The sequence below is a fragment of the Ooceraea biroi genome, chromosome 11, assembly GCF_003672135.1.
Source record: "Ooceraea biroi isolate clonal line C1 chromosome 11, Obir_v5.4, whole genome shotgun sequence".
NCBI classification, from domain to species: Eukaryota; Metazoa; Arthropoda; class Insecta; order Hymenoptera; family Formicidae; genus Ooceraea; species Ooceraea biroi.
This window is the reverse complement of record NC_039516.1, coordinates 358,472-379,853: the sequence shown is the minus strand read 5'-3', so window position 1 is coordinate 379,853 and position 21,382 is coordinate 358,472. Positions and strand designations below refer to the sequence as shown.

Here is a 21,382-nt window from a genome sequence, read left to right as displayed (position 1 = left end):
TAGGGACTCTAGGACACGCGCTGAGTCGTTCACAGTCAGGAATTTTCTCACATTCCCTATTGTTCGAGCGGATATTGTCTTCAGATACTCCATAGCCAATGAAATCATCCATACAGCATCTGCAGATAAACTTAAGATAGTCTTAAATATAAGATTCGACTATGAATACCGATCAAGGAATTAGAAATACTAATTGAATACTTTTGACTTATGAAAAGTAATGTATGCGTTCGCAACAATTATTGAATTATTGGAAGAATTTTTTTATACTTTTCTTCAAAAAATTTTTGAAAAAATTGTTTAAAAATTCATGAAACTTTTGTATAAAACACTTTTCGATATGTCAAATAATTTTCGAGATATATCGGGAAAAGTAAAAAGGCCTACATTTGAAGAGTGGTTTCACCCCTTTGAACCATTTTTGGGCAGCAACTGAAAATTTCTAAATTCATGTATTAACCCCCTCTACATGTGTGAAAGTTTCATCAAAATCAGAATTTTCGAATTCGCGAAATGATCCCTTGTGAGTAAACGTTGTCTCTATATGCTCTTATCATCCATGTTTGTTGAGCATCACGTGGTCGTACCACGGATTTTGGAATGACCAATGGTAACCAAGGTAGAGTTTTGGAACGCAGCCCTATATGTAAACCGTGGTTATGTCAACATTAGCAAATGAGTGACATTCTATAATACTTCTAAAGTAGAATTTATCATTTGCTAAATATTTATATAGCCATTAAGATTGTAATTTCGTTATTTGTGTTCTAGTCACGAAATGGATTCTTATATAATGCAGGTGACGTATAAAATATCAGTAGACGCCTATTAAAATTGGTATACCTTATTATTGTTTACCTTGTTGTTTGTTTCACAGATTCGGCGAATGTGGCTGCATCAGGATGGAGAAGCGTTAGCGGTAAATTATATATTAACATACTCTAAAATAATATAAAACAATATAAGTTATACAAAAATATATTCTTTTAAAGGACCTTTTATCCTTAAGACATAGTCATGTCTTGATTCCTCAAATTGGTTCGGAAGCTGCTGTAAACAAGACTATGGAACATTTATCCACACCACTGGATGATTTGGTACTTTCTCACTTAAAGTAAGAACACTTTAATTTTCATTTGACTGTATATTAAGGGGATCCTGGAGTCGTCTGTATTACCCAAAATTTGTGAACACTAATCTTCTTATTGATTGCATAGAATGAAAAATCCTTTTCCACGATTAAAGTATAGGCAGCAATGAATACAGGACTAATGGAGTTTATGTGAAAAACGAGAAAAAGTTCAAAAATTACAGTTTTCTTCTTGGCTTGTCTGATCACAACAATTTTACATTTTGTACGTACAAAATAGGGTGGCTGCCAACTCGGAACAGAATGAAGGAACATGAGGATGCTTTTAGAAGTGAATTTGGAAGCGTAGTAAAAACGATTAGTGTTTATAAAATTTTTGTAAATGTGAAATCGGGATCAAGAGTAAAACAGAGCACAAGATTAGGTCCTTGATATCATGCAAAAGGATTTTTCATTCTGCGCAACTAATAAAAAGATTTATTTAAAAAGTTATTTACTCTGTCGGTAATACAGACGACTCCAGGATCCTCTTAAGCATTATATGTTTCATGTTTTCTGCAATAATGTAATCGACATTTCTTCCCTTAGAGCTATATCTGCAATGAATAAGAATGATCCTTTCGCCATGTACAATCATCAGAGTTCAGCTGTACAATATCTCGTAAAAATTCTGCAAATGCAAAAGGAGGAAAACTGGATGCTACCAGTGATGAATGTAATGTGTTTGGAGTTGAGATTGTCTGCAATAGGGGCGGAAAATGTAAAGAGCAATAAGAACTTGAAGCCTGGAGAGGTCCTTGAAAAATGCGCGGAATGCCTAATGACTTGTTTTCGAGTTTGTGCAGCTGATAGCAGAAGTTCGGAGGAAGACACAAAGAGATGGGGAATGCTGGCCTTGATTAACCAATTGCTGAAGATATATTTCAGAATCAACAAATTGCATTTATGCAGACCACTAATTCGGGCCATAGAGTCTTCCCCCTATAAGGACCACTTTGCGCTGGCACAGCAAATCACTTACAAATTTTTCGTTGGCCGGAAAGCAATGTTCGACAGTGATTATAAAATTGGTAAATATTTTTTTATAGTTCTTCAAGAGCATGAATTTTACGTATTTTATTTTATTTTTATTTATTTATTTATTTTTATTAGAGATTAAAAATAGAAATATTATTGCATCATTTCAGCTGACGAGTATCTAACTTACGCGTTCGAGCATTGTCACATGCAATGCCGGAAAAACAAAAGATTAATCTTGACTTACCTTGTACCTGTGAAGATGTTACTGGGCTACATGCCGAAGCAAAGCCTCTTAGACAAGTATAATTTAATGCAATTCTACGAGCTAATGGAATCCGTGAAAAAAGGAGATCTACGATCCTTAGAAGGAGTAATGGCGAAACATGAGACCTTCTTTATCGATGCTGGCATATATTTAATTGTAGAGAAACTTAAACTGATTGCCTACAGAAATTTATTTAAGAAAGTATATTTGGCGCTAAATACGCATCAAATACCGGTGTTGAGCTTGCTCGTTGCACTGCAGATGTACGGAATGGAAGATATAGATATGGACGAGACAGAATGTCTCCTTGCAAATTTAATTTATGAAGGCAAAATTAAGGGATATATTTCTTATCAGCATAAAAAATTGGTCATATCCAAACAAAATCCTTTTCCTCCGTTATCTACGATTGTACTGTAAATAATTGCGATAGTAATTATGTTCACTGTATTTTTTCATAATAAAAATATTTTCTACAACTTTTTATTATGCTTGAATTTATTTTCACATTATCTACTTGTGTGTAAACTTAATTGAGATTTGAATTACTTTGTCCTTTAGCTGACGCCACATCGCAAATTTTGAAACTCTGGAACAATAGTTGATTCATTCCCTCCCCCCAAAAAAAAATTAGTTTCTTTCACTGTGTAAAATAATTGTAAAAAAACTTAAATTATCATAATAAAAAAATTCCTTTTTATATTACACATTAGAATAACACAAAATAATTTGGAAGCTTTAAGTTTATTATAATCTACGTTTTTTGCAATTATTTTAAGTTTATTACGATTTTAATTAAATTAATTTATTATGATTTAATTAAATAGATATTCTTCCAAGATGCAGCTGGAATAATACCAGAAAAAGAGGAACAATTTCTCATAGAGAATAAGAATTTTGTATCACAGACATGTTAAATGTCATTTAATTACTTATTTTTATTAGTAATAAAAAGTTTTATTAACAAAAGTTAATTACCAATTAACTTTGAGAATCCTCATGTCTTTTTTAAGAATATTGCTACCACAGTATTTGTTAATACTGCGATGACACAAAAAGAACAATGTAATGCACAGATTTAAAAGACAATCAAAACTTTGTAACATAGCATAAACCTGTTGCACATTCGCTATTGTCTTCAACATTAAATTCCGTTGTAAGTTGCAGTTTTTTCAACAAATTCAGTGTGATAACTGCGGTTTATAGCAACAATGTTCTGAACTTAAGTGAATTTAAAAACTTAAAAAGAAATGAAAGATATATAGAATGATTCAGAATTTATTGCACAATATTTTATATATTCATTAAAGTTTATATATTTCATTTAATTACATATATATATATATATATTTTATTTAAGTACGTTTTATATATTTCATTTAAGTACATTTTCAATATAATAGCGCCAAGTTTAAAAATAGACATTTACGATATTATTTTGCATGCGTATGACTGCCCTTAAACTCCCGTAATATTTTCTACAACATTTTTATTAACCAATTTACGTTATCCTCTCTCATATACTTTGCAACGAGGCACCCTTTGATTTAAATTTTCATCGCCTTCACCTTCCCAGATAATCGTTTCAATTAAATTAATGCTTGCGAGCGTCGCCTGTTTGTATATAATATTTTCGAAATATTTCTCACAACACTTGATTGGATGGTTTTAATAATCTTTAATAAATTGCGTAATGATTCTGAAACGATAAAAATTTCGTTTCAGAAGTTTCCGAGATATAAAATGTTTAAAAAAAGCTCGCGAGCCTCGCCCGTATGCACGTAACATCCAAATAATATATCTCGTAACACACCTGTTTTTTAATTTTTTTTAAATGTATTTCTTTGGGTTTTTAATGAAACTTAGTTAAGTTTAAAATGGGTAAGATATATTAATATAAATTATATATTATATGTAATAATTACAAATTAGTATAAAAAACAAAAAAATAGATTTTATTTCATATTATATACATATATGTATAATTATATAATACATATATTGGATCAGTCGAAAGGTTTGGTTCGATTTTCAATTTTTCAAATCGATTTACATGTAATGCAGGCAATAATGTTGATAATGTCTACTCATAAATAATTTATATCATATATGATAATGTCTAATCATAAATGACGATGGCTTGGTTGATGAATAATAATTGTTTCTACTGAAAGCAATAAAGTAACATTTCATGCAAAACTGAAACCGAACTTTTTGACCGATATATTCATATCATACACATACGTTTTATTTCCTTTTAATAAATATCAACGTTCAGAATATTTCGTGCTAAAATATTTATAAAATATATGTTAATGTATATCAGCACGTGATAGATTTAAAGATGAGTTTTATTCATTATCATTTGCAGTTTCTATAAAACCTTCGTCCTCCTCATTACGCAGAACATTAAAAACTAAAACAATTTTTTTATATTTACATGACGAAAATAATTATACATATACACTATTAATAATAGAAACATTTTAGACATACCGACGTCACGTGGGAATGGTTTGATGTATAGAACCATTAGTAGACCAAATATCACGGATATGCCGCAAACATACGTAAGAATATTTTTGTAGTAATAATTAGCACAATCGGACGGAAAGTGCCTGAAAAATATCATTCACCTAATGTTTAAAAATAATAACACAAAGGGAAATTTTATTCTAACACTAACAATAAGAGAAAATATCAGATGACCAATTAATTCCAGGCTTTTTTTGAAGGACTTTTTTGAGCTTTTTTTACTTTCTTTTTTTCGAGAGGGAATTTATCAGCTGCCCGATCGATGGAGAAAAGTAGGATTGAGTAATTTCATTTTTTTCTTTAACTAAGTTGAGTTTAAAGTTAATGACCCAGAAGTTAACTAAGTTTACGTAAAAAAGTTACTTAAACAAAAATTAACTCAATTAAAGTTAAGTTATTTTATTACTTTTGTAAATAAAAGTATAATTTCTTCAAAAAAAGCACCGTATTAATTTACCATATACATCTAAATTCTAAATTTTTACGTTAACTCTTCTCACAAACCTGACGAAGTACTGAATGAGCATAATCACTACACCATTACTGAGTTTATCCGCAAAACTCATAATTCCGTAAGCGAAAGCACCGCTTTCGGTATTTTTTCCTATCAGATCCGCGGTTACGCCTAAACTAGTTACTAACATTATTGCACCAGCAGAACCTAGAATATTGTGAATTAAATTAAAAATATTGGCTTTTAAAACTATTTTAATATAATAAATTTTAATATAAATTATAACTATTTTATAAAACTTATAAAATTGCCAAAAATAAATTAAAATTGTTTTCTCCGTACTTTACCTAACAACACAGCTACAGCGTAGATCTCATACTTGATATACATATCGTCGTTGCCGAATCGAATCCATATGCAAGCGCATAATGCAAACGACGCGCCAATGGAATATGCAATTTTACGACCCCATTTCGTATTAAGCCTCTCTATGATTAAAGACATGAAGAAACTGCTCAAATACATTATCAGTGGTATGTAAGCCAAGGAAGTTGCAGGCATATTTAATGACGCGTGGAGATACAGAGGCATGTAAATCTGGCACAGATTGATGAACAGTCGCGTGAGCATGTAGACCCAAGCTACTTGGTATAATTTCACGTCCTTTAATAATGCTGATGCCGTTCTGCCGCCGTTTCCATGTAAAAGATTATCTAAAAAGTTATACGAAAGTTGTTCTAAAAGTGCTTAAATTGTTGCAATTAGTGAAGCAATTCTATTACCATTGGCATTGTCATTAACTCTTTCCTTAACAACAACGTGAAATATAATGGACGCTAAAACCCCGGTCGCTATTCCGATCAGAACAACTTTTTGGAACTTATAAACATCACCAGGTCCAATCTGAGATTCGTACTGAGTATCGTTCGTTATGTGCAGTATGCCCCACATGATGCAATAAACGAGAACATTGGAGAAGACGGTAAACGTGAATCTATTGAAAATTATAACAGTAATAAAGCCTTGAATTTCTTTTAATATTAATTGTAATATTAATTTATTTTAATACTAATTAATTTTTCTTTTACACACACCACACACACATGTATATTTAAATGAGAATAATTATATAAAATATTTTTCTAATTTTTTTCCATTAATTAGTAATATTAATTCATTAAATAGTAATTATTTTTCCATTTTCTTAATAATTCTTGATAATTACCTTATAGCTATAAGTTCAGTCCTTTCATGCTCAGCTGGCGTGAGGTCCGGGACTAAGGCCAAGTGTGATATTTGTACAGCAGCCCAGCCAAATTGAAAGATTATTACAAAAGCAGCATAATAAACTAATTGTGCCCATTGGTGTGCATCTTTGCAACCGATGCATTGTGAAAATATAAATGGAAATCCTAGTATTACGCAAATAGTGCCTGTAAAGTAGAATTTTACTACAGAATTGGACAATAAAAATAGAAAATATAATAAAAAATGTACACATAAATATCAACATTAAAAATAGTTGTGTTATTCATCAATTACTCAATGTGTCTGAAATATTAGCAATAGATGCAAGTACTCTTTAGTTATAATAAATAAATAATAATATAAATTTATTAAATAATAATAAATAAAATTGATAATATAAATTTATTAATTATAGCTTCCAAGATATTAATTACTTAAGTTTCAATTTTTCTTGCTTGTTAGATGTATAAAAATATAAAAAATATATAAGAAATTGAAAGAGATCGCCAACAATCATAAAGTAATAACAATTAGTACCTAATAAATGCCAAGTCTTTCTTCTGCCATATCTGCACAACCAGAAATTGTCATTTTTGTCAGAGTGCAGACCAACAAACGGAGTGACTACAGCATCCGCTACTTGGCCGATGAATAACACAACGCCGGCCAAGGTCGGATCGAATCCGAGCACCAGGTGAAAGAACACCAGCAGGTACGTGAACCACATGGAAGCACAGATGTCATTTAACACGTGGCCCATGCCATAGGCGAATTTCAAGTAAACAGGCAGTCTCTGTATTATTTCCGTGTAATCGTCCACTGATCCGCTCGTGCCAGGTTCCATCGCGGAAGATCGTTACTAGATGCATAAATAACAAAGGCTGGAGTCTTTCACGTCAAAGTCGATTTGTGCGTAAACAAGGACCTGACATGATTGACAAATGCACTCGTGAGACTGCGAAACAAACGATGAGGCGCAAGTTTGAACTGTTACGCCACTTTCTCCCAAGTAATATGAATCACGAGGATCCTTATTTGCTGCTCGGAATGTCACGAAAGGCCATCTGCCCTAACCTCCAACTAATTTTTTCGTAATTACGTGTCACGTTATACAGCTGTTCGATTAGCTACCCATAATCCATGACTCACAGATTTAATTATGTGACTCCCTTTGACGCACGCCTTTTACATTGCTGATAAGATAATGAAACAGAAATCGAGGCATTCCTTTCTTTCGAGCGAACTGGCAAGTTGATTATCTATTACACGACGTTTCTACTAAGCTTCTGGTCGTCCTCAAGTGTATCTTACATGGAACTTAACAAGTCATTTTCTGTAATATAATAAATACTAGTCCAAGGGCGCCCGCAGAAAAAAATTCAAGGGGAGGCAAAAAATCTTAAGGTCATCCCTTTAAAGATAGGAAATTTAAGTAAAAAACAAGGAAAATTTTCATTTTGAAACTTATTATATCAGATATATAATTTATGTGTATTATTTATTGTTTTCTTTTCTTTTCATTTTTTTACTTATGATTTAGAATTTTAACATTGCAATTTTTCAATTCCACGGAAAGGGGGGGGGGGGCAATTGCCTCTCGCCCTTTAAAAACTAATAAAATTGAATACTCTGATTTCATTGATTTATCCTGGCGATATAAACTTATTAATTTGAATAATTAATAAAACAGACTCGTATTTTGAAGTGGAAAAGTAAAGAGAAATACACATCAAAAATGGACCAAGCACAAATAAAAATTTTCGATTATTTCGACGTGTCAATTTTAAGAAATGTAAATGTTTATTATTTTTATATCCCTCTTATAGCACATTTTTAGAGAACGTGTATTACTTTTAATGCATTCTACTATTTTTACAAAAAACAAGAAATTTTAAATACACTTTTCCTTCTCAAATCGCGCATCTGCTTCATGAAAGGTATATACTTGAATGATATGAACCATCATTGTTTACATACGATCAATTTATTGCATTAAACGTATAACATAAATGAAAAATTATGTTAACACTACTGCATGATAAATACAATAAATTATAAAGTTGCAGCAAGATATTTCCACGTATAATGTTTTGTACCTACACTTTATTCTTCAGCTCCATCGATAGATGAAATTGTATTTTAATGCATGAAAAATTGCACAATATACAGATGAATAGCAAAACAACGTTTCAGTTTTAACACTTTGTTAGAAGCACATGTTGAATAGACAGATTTGGATAATAATCCTATCATATAGCTATGAACTATACAACTATGAACTATAGTTCTTAGCTATGTAATTTACAAATTAGATATTTAACATTTTGGAACTCTCGTTTCCATTGAAAGCATTCATTTATACGCTAAGAGAAGATCTGGAATTAAGATAAAACTGATGACCCGAGAAGAGAAAGGTAAGAACGTAAATGCACGCGGCGATCCAGCAGTTGTACGCATTCTGCAGATAGCCACGCTCCACGACGTCGTAGAAATTACTCAGTGAAGTGAAGTTCCTCTCTCCCAATGGTAGATCTTCCACCAGCGCTACGCTCCGAATATAGAAAAATATTCCCATGAGAAGCTGAGGACAGAAGGAATTCAATATAATTTTTATCTGCATAATTTTCATAACTATAGGAAAAATTAGGTAATTTCTCTCTTTTCTGTTTCTTACCAATTGAAATATGCCCCAAACGGACAACACTAAACCGCACAAGGCGTACTTGGGTCCACAGATCTTCATTCTGAGATATATATATGTTTACTAACCAAATGTAACAATTTAGTTTAATCTCGAAACATCTACTGCTCACGCAAGTGCTCAGAAATTGTTAGTGCAAATAAGTGACCGTCCTGGCTGTTTCGTTATATTCTCGGCACTTCAGTCGATCGTGATAGGTGTCAATCACGCAACGAGATTTGTAATCATGTGACATACGAGAGATAACATAACATCGATAGATCGCTGTTTCAAATGATAGCATAGAGAATAGGGTCCCTATATTATAGGGACTCTATAGAGTCCTTGTAGTCTGGACAAACTGGTTCTAGTTTTCATTGGACGTGCAACGACATGGCGGAACCAATCGCGAGCGGTAGAATTGAAAATGAATTAACAAAAAATTACATTGATGTTCAAAATAGTTTTCTTAAAAGTTTAAAGAAGAAAATACATTTTATTTATACACGCATACTACATATACGTATACGCATTTTACATATATTAAAATATAACTAAATATAAATTATAATATATTAATATATTGGGTTGGCCAAAAAGTAATTGCGTTTTTTTTATATAAATAAAAGGCGAATTTTTCATGGGAAACAAAAACTTTATTAAACAATATATTGTCCATTTTGTTTGATTATCTTTTGCCATTTTTCAAGCAACTTCATGATTCCGCGCTCAAAAAAGTTCTTATCTTTTTCAGCAAAAAACAATTCCAACAACGATTTGATATCCTCATCAGTAGTAAAGGTTTTACCATTCAAGGCGTTTTGCAAAGAACGAAACAAATGGTAATCTGATGGTGCCAGGTCTGGCGAATATGGTGGATGTGGTAACACATCCCATCCAAGCTGCAACAATTTTTCACGAGTGACCAAACTTGTACGTAGTCTAGCGTTATCATGGTGAAACACAACACCTTTGCAATTCACCAATTCTCGACGTTTCTGTTTGATGGCATCATTTAATTTATCCAGTTGACGACAGTATACGTCTGAATTAATGGTTTGATTCCTTGCAAGCAGCTCAAAATACAGAATACCTTTAAAGTCCCACCAGACTGACAGCATAATCTTTCTTTGGTGAATATCTGCTTTTCAAGTGCTTTGAGCAGGTTCATCACGCTTGCTCCACCATCTTTTTCGTTTGACGTTGTTGTAGACGATCTATTTTTCGTTGCCTGTTATCATACGTTTCAAAAATGGATCATTTTCCTCACGTTTCAAAAGAGAATCGCAGATGTCAATACGCTTAGTGAGATGAATTTCTTTGAGCTCATGTGGTACCCAAATATCGAGCTTACTAATGTATCCAAGTCGTTTTAAATGGTTTTCAACACTCGATTTCGATATGTTAAGATTCTCAGCAATCTCTCGTGTCGTTAAACGCCAATTCGAATCGATCAGTGCCTTTATTTTGCCATCATCAATTTCGATTGGCCTTCCTGAGCGTGGTGCATCTTTCACATTAAAATCTCCAGATCGAAATTTAGTAAACCAATTTTGACACTGCCGCAGTTTTAAAGCATCTTCGCCATATACATCACATAACTTTTTATGAGCTTGCACAACGTTTTTCCCTTTTCGGAAGTAATAAAACAAAATATGACGAAAATGTTCTTTTTGATTTTCCATTTTGAAATCGACGGCAAACAAACAATTGTTAACGAAATCGTGTACTTTTTTTTTCTAAAACAAGCTTGAACTGTGAGTTGTTAACATACATAATGAATTTGCGGTTTAGACTGAAGTTAGTTACATTTCAAGACATGTATGTCCATCTATTGGAAAAAAACGCAATTACTTTTTGGCCAACTAGTTTACTACTTAATAAATGAATGCATAGTCATGGTTTTACTGTTATAACAATTTAAATTTCCTTTTTTGCATTCAATCTTAACTCTATATATAAAACAAACCGTTTTATTATTTTATCAAAAATATTGTGGCAATTTAACAACGTATTACACTTGAATGTTTCATTTTAATTACTGTACACAATTTAACAAAATTAACTTTAGTGTATTTTAAATAGGGTAAATAACGTTATATTTCAATTTCCATGCGATAAAAGAATGTAAAAAGTTTCATTATACACAAAAAAACCAACGTATTTGATTTGTAACATCTAAGACGAAGTAATCCAGAATATTGTAAATTAGCATCATATCTTGTAGATCCAGCAGAATCTATAATACATTGTTTACAAACTTTAGTTAATTAAATTTAATCTTCGATTAACTCACTCTTAACGACATTCGTCTCTTTCTTAAGGCAGGTAGTTAGAAAAGGACGAAGAGTGAGTCTACGGTTAAAGTTAAACGACATTGGTAGAAGCGGGCCTAATATTTTATATAAGATTTCTATAGATTTCAACGTAATTCTGCAAGATTCTAAAAATTCTCTAGACAATAGCCAATATTGCCTACAAATTTATTGCACACAAATTAAAAACAAAAAGTTTCACACACACACACACACGCACGCACACGCACACGCACGCACACACACTTGCTTTCACCAATTTTTATAAGGCTTAATAAAATAATATATAAAATGTAATATAATAAATTTTATATATATATATATATAGTACTGTCTGAAGTTTTTGTATTCAGTTTATGAAAAAGTTTTAGATACAAACGGTCACATCGATATGATTTCGAATGGATTACTTCTGGGCGTTCCCCTTGTCAGCGGGCGATAGATTGATAAATTTTATATTATCGCACACCAGAGGACGCCATCGGTGATGATAAGCGCGAATTGTGCGTATACACGACGAACAAGTGAGTCCGACATAGATGTGATTCATATTTCCTGCTGTTGTCAGCCCTGATACATGGGATCATGGTCGACCGTTTGGGTTAGTTCGTTCTTTATTTATTTATTAACATTTAATTAGTACTGCATATTTTATAAAGAGACGAACCTATCGGACCCTTAAACTGCCCGAGGAAACGTGTGTGTCTTGCAACGAATAAAACACGTGCATCAGTTCCATTTTGTCGACATGTGACGTGATTCCTACGTTAGAATAACGGTCCACGGGTTAAATGGAATGCAATTTTCATCATATACGCTCTGCTTAATTATATACCCTTATTATCGACATTTCTATATTTGAAATTAAATCTCTTATAATTACAAGCACAACATGGAGCAAAAAAAGCATAGAAAATATTTCAGAGCATAGTTGGGAAGGACATGTCTGATGCTTTGTTGATAAGATCCTTGACATGTTCCATTTTTGCTTGAGGATAGTACCATATTAGAATGATATTTAGATAATCGTATTAAAGTTTTGTTATTGTTTCAGTGAATAGTGAGGCCAATGCCAGGCGCATCGCAATGGTCGAAAACTGCTTTGGCGGTTCAGGCCAGGTAAGAAAGATCGACGAAACAAAATAAGCGGTGTGGATAGATTGCACGATATATTTGCATTAAAGGGAAACTGGAGTCGTCCGTTTTACCATGAATTTTATTCCAACAATTCTTTTTGACTGCATAGAACAACAAATTCTTTTCCACAATTACAATAAACACAGAAATGCCTTGCAATTGACTGGACTTTATGTTAAAAACAGAAAAAATTTTGAAAATTACAGTTTTATTACCGACTTGTGGCTTGCCACATACGATAATATGCTTGTAATATATAAGGTGCGCAGTTTGTACATACAAAATAAGAACCAATTGCAAAGAAGACGGAAGGAAAGAACCCAGCAAACATTTTGGTTGTGGGATGTTGCCAAGTTAGAAACAAATGTCAGCGGAACTATAATGCCAAAGCCAGAGCCTACTGTGTCCTCAGTTGGTCTCCAATGTGAACCAAATCTGACGAACATATTCCACAGTCAAATTGACGACAACATTAGAGCAGATCTGACAATAGAACGGTGAAAATGTTGCATATTGACGGAAGTGTGCTAACAGAATTGCAACAAAGTATGTTAACAAAGTATGTTAACAAAGTATGTTTTCAATTTGTGACCTTCCGGCAAACATAATTTGTTGCCACATTTGCAATTGCAGAAAATGTTATAGGAGAATATAAGGAAGCTTAAATGAGACTTCAGAAGTGTAGTAAAAAAGATAGAGTGCAATAAAAATTGTGAGAACATGTGCATCTCTAAAATCGTGACCAAGAGCACAAGATTAGGTCCTTGATATCGTGCAAAAAGATTTTTCAATCTGTGCAACCAATGAAAAGATCTATTAAAAAAACTCATTCATTCCGTCGGTAGTACAGACGACTCCAGCGTCCCCTTAATACGTGATGATGATTATATGCGATATAATGTTATACCAATTACCTCCTTGTCAATATTACAATACTTATGGATATTTTTATGTCACAGCCGTTGGCGGTACCTGGTAGAGTTTTGGTAGGAGAAGGTGTCCTTACAAAGATGTGCAGAAAGAAGCCCAAACCCAGACAGTTCTTTTTGTTTAACGATATATTGGTTTATGGGAACATAGTGATTAATAAGAAAAAGGTATACGTGTTTTCGTTTTACACGGGTAAATTTTAATTAAGAAAAATTAAAATTGATAATATTTTAGTGGATCAAAACGGGCAAATGTCGATGTAAAATATTATCAATTTTAATGACTTACTGGCGATTTAATCATCTCTATAAGAAAAATTAACCTTTTGGGTATCACAAGTACATATATGTATATGTGGCTGACGTAAGGCATTCTCTATGGCGCATATATGTATCCTGCAAAACATCGACCTACAGGCGTTCTCAAAGACTCGCTATTGATTGGCTTAGCATTATTGCTTAGCAATTGCAATATTGGTAATAGCTATTTAATATCCAACTACATTTGATGGAATTAAAAAATTAAATTGGTAACTTGAGTTTGACGCGAAAAAAGATCTAGTCATAGCATGTATTGTTACTGGCAGAGACCGACCATGCAGTTCAGTGTTGCGCTGTTCCACCCTCAAAGGGTTAATTAAGTAAGTTTCATACTTTGTGTAGTAGATTCCAATACTTTGCTGACTATTTGAGTAGATGTTGTATGACGCTTCACTGGCTGAGTAGACAGCAGGGTTCAAAAATATTATGATATGTATATAAATATTATATCAGATATTTATGAAAAACCAAAAATCTCATATATCCGATATATATCAATTACCTCATTTCACTAAAAAATTTGTATATGGTAGAATATTTATCGATGCTTCTAAAATAAAAAGGATAAGAATATTTCTAATAAAAGAACATTTATCTCTTAAAACATTTACATTTGGAGAGCAAAATAATATTTTTTGCATTTAACTACACAAAATATGTCGATTAATATTGATTGATTTTTATAATGATTTATTGAATAAATCAAATGATATATATCGCGATATACATATATCATGATATATGTCTAGGCATAATCCTAGTGACAAAACATTGGTTGATGTAGGGTGTTGGATCAGTTAAAAAGTTCGATTCAAGTTTTACTTTATTGCATTAAATAAAAACAAATTATTCATCAATCAAGTAATCACCAGTAATCTCTGATCGTAGACAACGATGGATTTAATAAGATAAATTTCAAATTTCAAAAGTATTTTGGTATTAGAAAATTAGCATATTTGTGTATAATAACGTATATGTGTCAGAATGTCCTAGCATATATGTGTGTAGTCTTTGCTTAGGTGTGCAAATTAATGCGCTGTTTTTTAAAGAAGAACTTGAGTTATTATTTACTTTCTTCTCGAGAAGGAATTTATCAGCTGTCCGATAAATGAAGAAAGGTATTAAAAAATGATGGCAATTATTTCGAAGATTGACATGTATATTATTATTATTATATTGTATAATAAAAACTCAATTTCTTCAAAAAAAGCACCAAATTAACTTGCACCTAACATATCTCTAGAGTATGAGTGTACACATACATTATTTTTTATATTATACTACATTATTTATTTTAATAAATTTTTTAAAACCGTTGTCAATATTAAAGATATACAAAAAATTCTGCTAATGTTAGAAAATCATAAAAAGCACATTTATAGATAATTCTAGATAATTGTAATAGAAAAAAAAAACAAAGATGACAGCATTAATAATAATAATTTGTTTGCAGTATAATAAGCAGCATATAATACCACTGGAGGAAGTGAAGCTCGAGTCTTTAGCTGATGAGGGTCGTAAGTACATTGTGACATCGTCCATTTGCACATACAAGGTGTCCCAAAAGGAAAGATCAATATATTTCTCTGCGGTTTTTCTGAACTCTTCTTACGTGTTTATCAGCTGAGCTCACAGCGTCTCGCGCGGTGTCTTCATACTGGCTGATCGAAATCGAACGACGAAGCGTTAGGCTATTATGCGAAGCTGTTTACCCATTTTTTTTGTTTCGTACATCGAAATTTTAGCGGTCCGTAGCTAGCACTTCGTAACGGGCGCTCGCCGGAACAAGTCACGTTAATTCGGACGCTCGTGTTCTCGCGCAATTTTCGACGAAGTTGAACTGCCTCAGAAGTTTTGTTCATTAAAAAAAGTTAAAGAAAGTGCTCCACAACGGGGACTTGATTCGAGATTCCCAATCACCCGTCCTGGCGAAACAAATCAACTCGGTAAGTGTGTTCACGAAAATTGAAAGCGCGGCCGCATTAAATGGTGGTTCAAATCTAATTGTCTCGGAAATCGTTCGGAATAGAATGCACGTTCATATAGATGCTTTTTTATTTCATTTAATAAAATGTTTTATTTTTAATGTATTTTTATTAAAAATTTTTATTTAAAATGGTACCATCGCCTCCCAGAATATTGATCCTATCTCCTGGGATACTTTGTATAGCAGATCTTTTTTCATATTTTTTAAATATTTTAAACATATGTCATATATGTAAATAATGTTTTAAATATATTATGTATATGAATATGTACGTTATTTAATTTTTAATTATAATTAATTGTTATATAAGTAAACACACACGTATACACACGTACACACATCTACACATACATCTATACCTACACATACATACACACGCGCGCGCGCGCGCGTATGCATGGAATGTATACCCATATACATATGTTCAACAAGATGTGTTTTATATATTGTGACAATGATGGACTTTATAATACTTCGAATTCGTGTTATGTGTAAAATTTTTTTCTTTGCTTCCGGTTTTTTGATTGATTTGCATTTTAAATAAATATCTATTTAATTGTGCATCTGTGTTAAATCCATGCATTTCTTATTACACTGAGCGATGCACACGACCGATACAAAAATGTTAAAAAATATACAATGTAACAAAAAAATGCTTCAGACACACAGATTTGTAGGGACAGAAAATTAAACATTAGCTTGTGTTAAATATCAAGCTATAATTTTCGACACAAATACAAATTCGTGTCAGGAAGGAAACGTAATATAAAATATTTTTACGACTTTGACAATTTTCCCTTATTAAGATCATGAATTGGTGTAATTAATACTAAAACTACCACGCCGGTCAAATGACCGTTCTTAAACTTTTGCTTAAAAATTCTGCATTCAGCAGAAGTCCATCAATAAAAATTTCAATGTGCTTTAAGTTTTGTCCGACAATTTTTGTTATAATGCATATTGAGGTGTCTGCATCGATAATATGAAATATACAAACTATTGAGTATATGATAAACTTAAGTATATATAAATAAATAACGACTCCTTTGTTTCGCCAGTGAACTCAATGTATAATCCTTTATTTAACGACCAGAACTGGCACATCCATGAACAAATTAAACAACGTTTCGACCATCAATCGTAGTCCTCTTCAAGTAATCGCTATAAGTTATTTTCTATAACATAAATTATTCAATTAGACTACAATGATAATACAAGTCTACAAATATTATACAAGCACTCAATAAAAACACACTATAAAGAAAAAAGTCAGCTAAAACTAAATAAATAAAAATTAAAACTTACTGACTGAAAATAACTTATGTGTACAATAGAAACGTCCGAGCAAACAGTCAAGCAACATCACATATCAACGCTATAGCAGTGACTAAGTCACTTGTGAAGTGTTTCATCAAAATACCATCACCAACCTACCATGGATCATCAATAATCCAAAATACTGTCATATATGTTCGGTAATCTCTCCGTGTCTCTCTGCAAGTTAACGGTGTGCGCACTGCACTTGATGAAACACATCTCGTTTTAGCTGACTTTTTTCTTTATAGTGTGCTTTTATTGAGTGCTTGTATAATATTTGTAGACTTGTATTATCATTGTAGTTTAATTGAATAATTTATGTTATAGAAAATAACTTATAGCGATTATTTGAAGAAGACCACGATTGATGGTCGAAACGTTGTTTAAGTTGTTCATGGATGTGCCAGTTCTGGTCGTTAAATAAAGGATTATACATTAAGTATATATAGTTTTGTAATTACTATCTCTCAATCACGTTGTAATACTCAATCACGATATTAAAATTAGGCCATATCTAGAAAATGTTAGTATAGTTGGTTGATTATTTATAGAATATCGTAATGGATGGCTCATTAAGACAGTAACAAAGTCGTTTGCTGTTTATGCTGCTACTGCAACAGAAAAGCAAGAATGGATGGCGCATATTACAAAGTGTATTGAAGATTTATTAAGGAAGAGTAAGTGACAACTGAAATATTATATTATGTGCAATTGAATCGTTTTGATTTTATTGTTTGTATTTTTTAATTTTTATTTTTACAGGTGGTAAGAAACCTGTTGAAGTTCATGCAGCAGTTTGGGTACCAGATAATGAAGCTACAATTTGCATGCATTGCAATAAAACACAATTCACAGTATTAAACAGACGGGTAATTATAGCAGCATCTGGCAATTAAGAACAATTGATAAAAGTATTAGCACAAATTGAAATAGTTTCTTCTTGTTGCAGCATCATTGTAGGCAATGTGGAGCTGTAGTATGCGGTCCTTGTAGTAATAAAAAGTTGATGCTACCTGGACAAGGAAATGGAAAAGCAGTCAGAGTGTGCCTACAATGTTATGACGCTGCTAGTAAAGTAAAGGCTAGACCGACGGCTACAGTGGATAGCTTAAATAACAAAGATGCACAACGTAATTCTGCGGATAGTTCAGGAGGAGATAGCTCTGGTGACGACGAGGAGGGAAATAAGGAGGAGAATCATGATGAAGTAATTATGATCATTTTACATGAAGCTATGTCCTTGCAATTCCCACGTACAGGGTGGTTCACTTAAATCGATCATCTTAAATATCTCACTTGTTTTTACTGATAGGAAAAAAATGTCTAAGGAAAGAGTTGTACCGTCTGAGGGGATAATTATGATGACAAAAGTTTTTTTTCAAGGTCACTTTTCAAAGATTTTAAGACAAGTGAGATATTTAATGAATGAAACAAGAATTCTTTAATCAACAGATATTTAAGATGATCGATTTAAGTGGACCACTCTATATATGTGATTTTTTTGAACGTTAATAACTAACGTTAATAACTAGTTTACAGCCAAAAATTATTTTAGACCAGAGGTGTTTCTTATAGATTTTTGGGTGCTGAAAGCGATGCCGCAAAGCAAATTTCACTAGCACGTCAGGTTTTCAAAATAATTGAGGTTTAATGTTTCAAAAATGACTTTTTTGCGATATTTGAAATTTTTTGTAAAAAAGGTTAACGTTATCTGGAAATTTTGATCAGAAGTTATTAATGTATTGTTCATCCCCTATAAAATACATTTTTGTTATTTCGATAACTTATTTTTTAGCCATATTATGAAGGATTTAAATACAGAGATTTACTATAATATAACATATGTATATAAAATACTAGCATCCCCCGTCACACGGGCTTCGCCCGCGATATTATGTGTAGAATTAAATAAAAACACATTTTACCTCTTCTCACCCGTTAGGGGTGAAATTTCGGAAAACCCACCCTTAGTGAGCACCTACGTAATAGTAGGAATATACCCTTAAAATTTCAAGTCGATGGGTGCAGTGGTTCGGGCTGCACGTTGATGAGTCAGTGAGTGGTATTTGGCTTATATATATATAGAAGATAGAAGATTCTGTCTATGATAAGAAGTCATATATTTATATAATTTGTAGTTTAGAGTTATCAACACATATACACACTATAATTTATTGTGATAGATTCCACTATATATATTTATATATAAGGTGTTCCATTTTAACTGCCTCGTATTTCTCGAAACAAATGTATTTTCGAAAAAAATGTTCTAGACAAAAGTTGTATGATATAAAGGAGAACAAAAATAATGGTAAAATCAATTGTGGAAAAATGTTTTTTCCCAGATTTTATATGACTTCTTATCATAGGCAGAATATTTGCTATCTTATGGCGAATTCGATTGGATGCACTAGTGCGCACTGAGTGCATACTAAGGCTTGGTTACAATCAATTTTTATAAGAAGAAACATAAGAATATAAATATAAAAATTGACTGTAACCAAGCCTTGGTGTGCACTCAGTGCGCACTAGTGCATCCAATCGAATTCGCCATTAGCAAACCTCTGTATTTGAATCCTTCATAATGTGGCTAAAAACTAAGCTAAATATTTTATCGAACTAAAAAAATTCATTTTATAGGAGATGAGCAATACATTCATAACTTCTAATTAGAATTTCAAAATAAATTGGCTTTTTTACAAAAAAATGTAAAACATTGCAAAGCCATTTTTTGCATATTTAACCTCAATTATTTCGGAAACCTGACGTGCTAGTGAAAATTGGCATCCAAAAATCTATAAAAAACACCTTGACTGCTTCAAAATAATGAAAAAAATAGTTTTTTGTAAACTAGTGTAATTGAAATTTCATTTATTTATGATAGTACAATGTAATAATTTTAAATTTTGTTCTTCTTCACATAACTTGTATTGGAGTACAGTATGTGCATTAGACTAAAAATTTCCAATTTTTATTTCTTTTGTAGCCCAAGTTCTATTCTACTTTGGGTCGATGAAAATGACTATACTTCGACATCGAATAGTATCTTCAAGGATATTTCTGAATGCAGATGGTATTGAATAATTATGTTAATAAAAATTGCCTAATGATATTAAGCAATGTATATGTTAAATTGGAATAATATTTAAATTGAAGTGCAATGCGGATATATTACGCTAAACTTAACGTTAAATTTGTTTTATGATAATAAAAGACCATATGATTTATTAGTATAAAAAACAACGTTAAATATTTCTTTCATGTCGTAAGAAGTAATGAAAGTTTATAACAGCCTTATAATATTGATCTATAGATTTATATAGGTTATATATGCACAGTATAAACAGCAAGTCCAACTAAACACAGTTTTATCGCCCGTATGTGTACATCTTAAATACATGTATATGCCACATTGTGCCTTCATTATTATATTTATATTATTGATTAGTGTGTAATGTGTAAGCAGCTGAAGCAATTAACAAGTAGCAATTAGTGTAATATATAAAATACAGTTTTAAGGTAAAATTTAACTTAAATATATAAATTTCTAACTATCCTTTTTGTACAAAGATATTGAAATCGCATACAGAATGTATAAGAAACCAAACATATTTATGAAAATAAAGCATTATTAAAACTATGTCGAAAATTGTTATTGTAAACAAAAAATATTGTTCAATTAATTTAAAACAATTTGACGACTAGTATGCATTTATATAAGGCAACATATGAGTACATTTTATGTGTGTTGTGTGTGTATGTGTGGCTGTATACATGTTCAAAGAAATATATGTTATAAAATGAAGATATTGACATTTAGCAGAGTTGGAACGCGCTACACGTTGGATCGCCTACTGAACGTTATTCTGAGAAAAAAATGCAATAGCGAGAGCAGTTGGTTTTTGCCATTGTACAGTTTGGAAATCTATGCATTAAAGAAATAGAGATAAGGAAATACACAAAAACAAATGGAATGCTGCAGCCAAGAGTACAAGTTGTTTATTGTAAAGATGATACAAATATCATCTTTAATGTATTAAACAACATATGTGATGAGGGTATATATATATATATATATAGGAAA

At 31.8% G+C, this 21,382-nt stretch overlaps 4 protein-coding genes across 5 annotated transcripts; 2 read left to right on the top strand and 2 right to left on the bottom strand.

Annotated features, from left to right (window-relative positions):
- Positions 1-628: 628 nt before the first annotated feature.
- LOC105281512 (PCI domain-containing protein 2) lies at positions 629-2,861 on the top strand. The gene is made up of 5 exons (XM_026973536.1): positions 629-799; positions 878-919; positions 993-1,114; positions 1,679-2,160; positions 2,278-2,861. The coding sequence occupies exons 1-5, from the start codon at positions 779-781 to the stop codon at positions 2,793-2,795; spliced, it is 1,185 nt and encodes a 394-aa protein (XP_026829337.1). The 5' UTR covers positions 629-778; the 3' UTR covers positions 2,796-2,861.
- Positions 2,862-4,307: 1,446 nt separating this feature from the next.
- Positions 4,308-8,062, bottom strand: LOC105281513 (major facilitator superfamily domain-containing protein 12). The gene is made up of 7 exons (XM_026973534.1): positions 7,150-8,062; positions 6,590-6,797; positions 6,147-6,358; positions 5,712-6,077; positions 5,415-5,571; positions 4,872-4,993; positions 4,308-4,791 (listed from the first exon to the last, which is right to left on the bottom strand). Exons 1-7 carry the CDS (start codon positions 7,454-7,456, stop codon positions 4,727-4,729), a joined length of 1,437 nt encoding a protein of 478 aa, XP_026829335.1. The 5' UTR covers positions 7,457-8,062; the 3' UTR covers positions 4,308-4,726.
- A 515-nt stretch (positions 8,063-8,577) lies between these two features.
- On the bottom strand, positions 8,578-9,575 carry LOC105281514 (ribonuclease kappa). Its single transcript, XM_011342779.3, has 2 exons — positions 9,287-9,575; positions 8,578-9,193 (listed from the first exon to the last, which is right to left on the bottom strand). Exons 1-2 carry the CDS (start codon positions 9,353-9,355, stop codon positions 8,969-8,971), a joined length of 294 nt encoding a protein of 97 aa, XP_011341081.1. The 5' UTR covers positions 9,356-9,575; the 3' UTR covers positions 8,578-8,968.
- A 2,534-nt stretch (positions 9,576-12,109) lies between these two features.
- On the top strand, positions 12,110-20,936 carry LOC105281515 (pleckstrin homology domain-containing family F member 2). Of its 2 annotated transcripts, none has more exons than XM_011342782.3 (8): positions 12,110-12,208; positions 12,662-12,726; positions 13,704-13,841; positions 15,448-15,511; positions 17,919-17,975; positions 18,061-18,167; positions 18,248-18,505; positions 20,285-20,936. In XM_011342782.3, exons 1-8 carry the CDS (start codon positions 12,193-12,195, stop codon positions 20,312-20,314), a joined length of 735 nt encoding a protein of 244 aa, XP_011341084.1. In that variant the 5' UTR covers positions 12,110-12,192; the 3' UTR covers positions 20,315-20,936. The 2 variants fall into 2 exon arrangements, with proteins under 2 accessions (XP_011341084.1, XP_011341083.1); XM_011342781.2 differs by having other exon boundaries at positions 12,111-12,208; positions 17,850-17,975.
- The last annotated feature ends 446 nt before the right edge of the window (positions 20,937-21,382 follow it).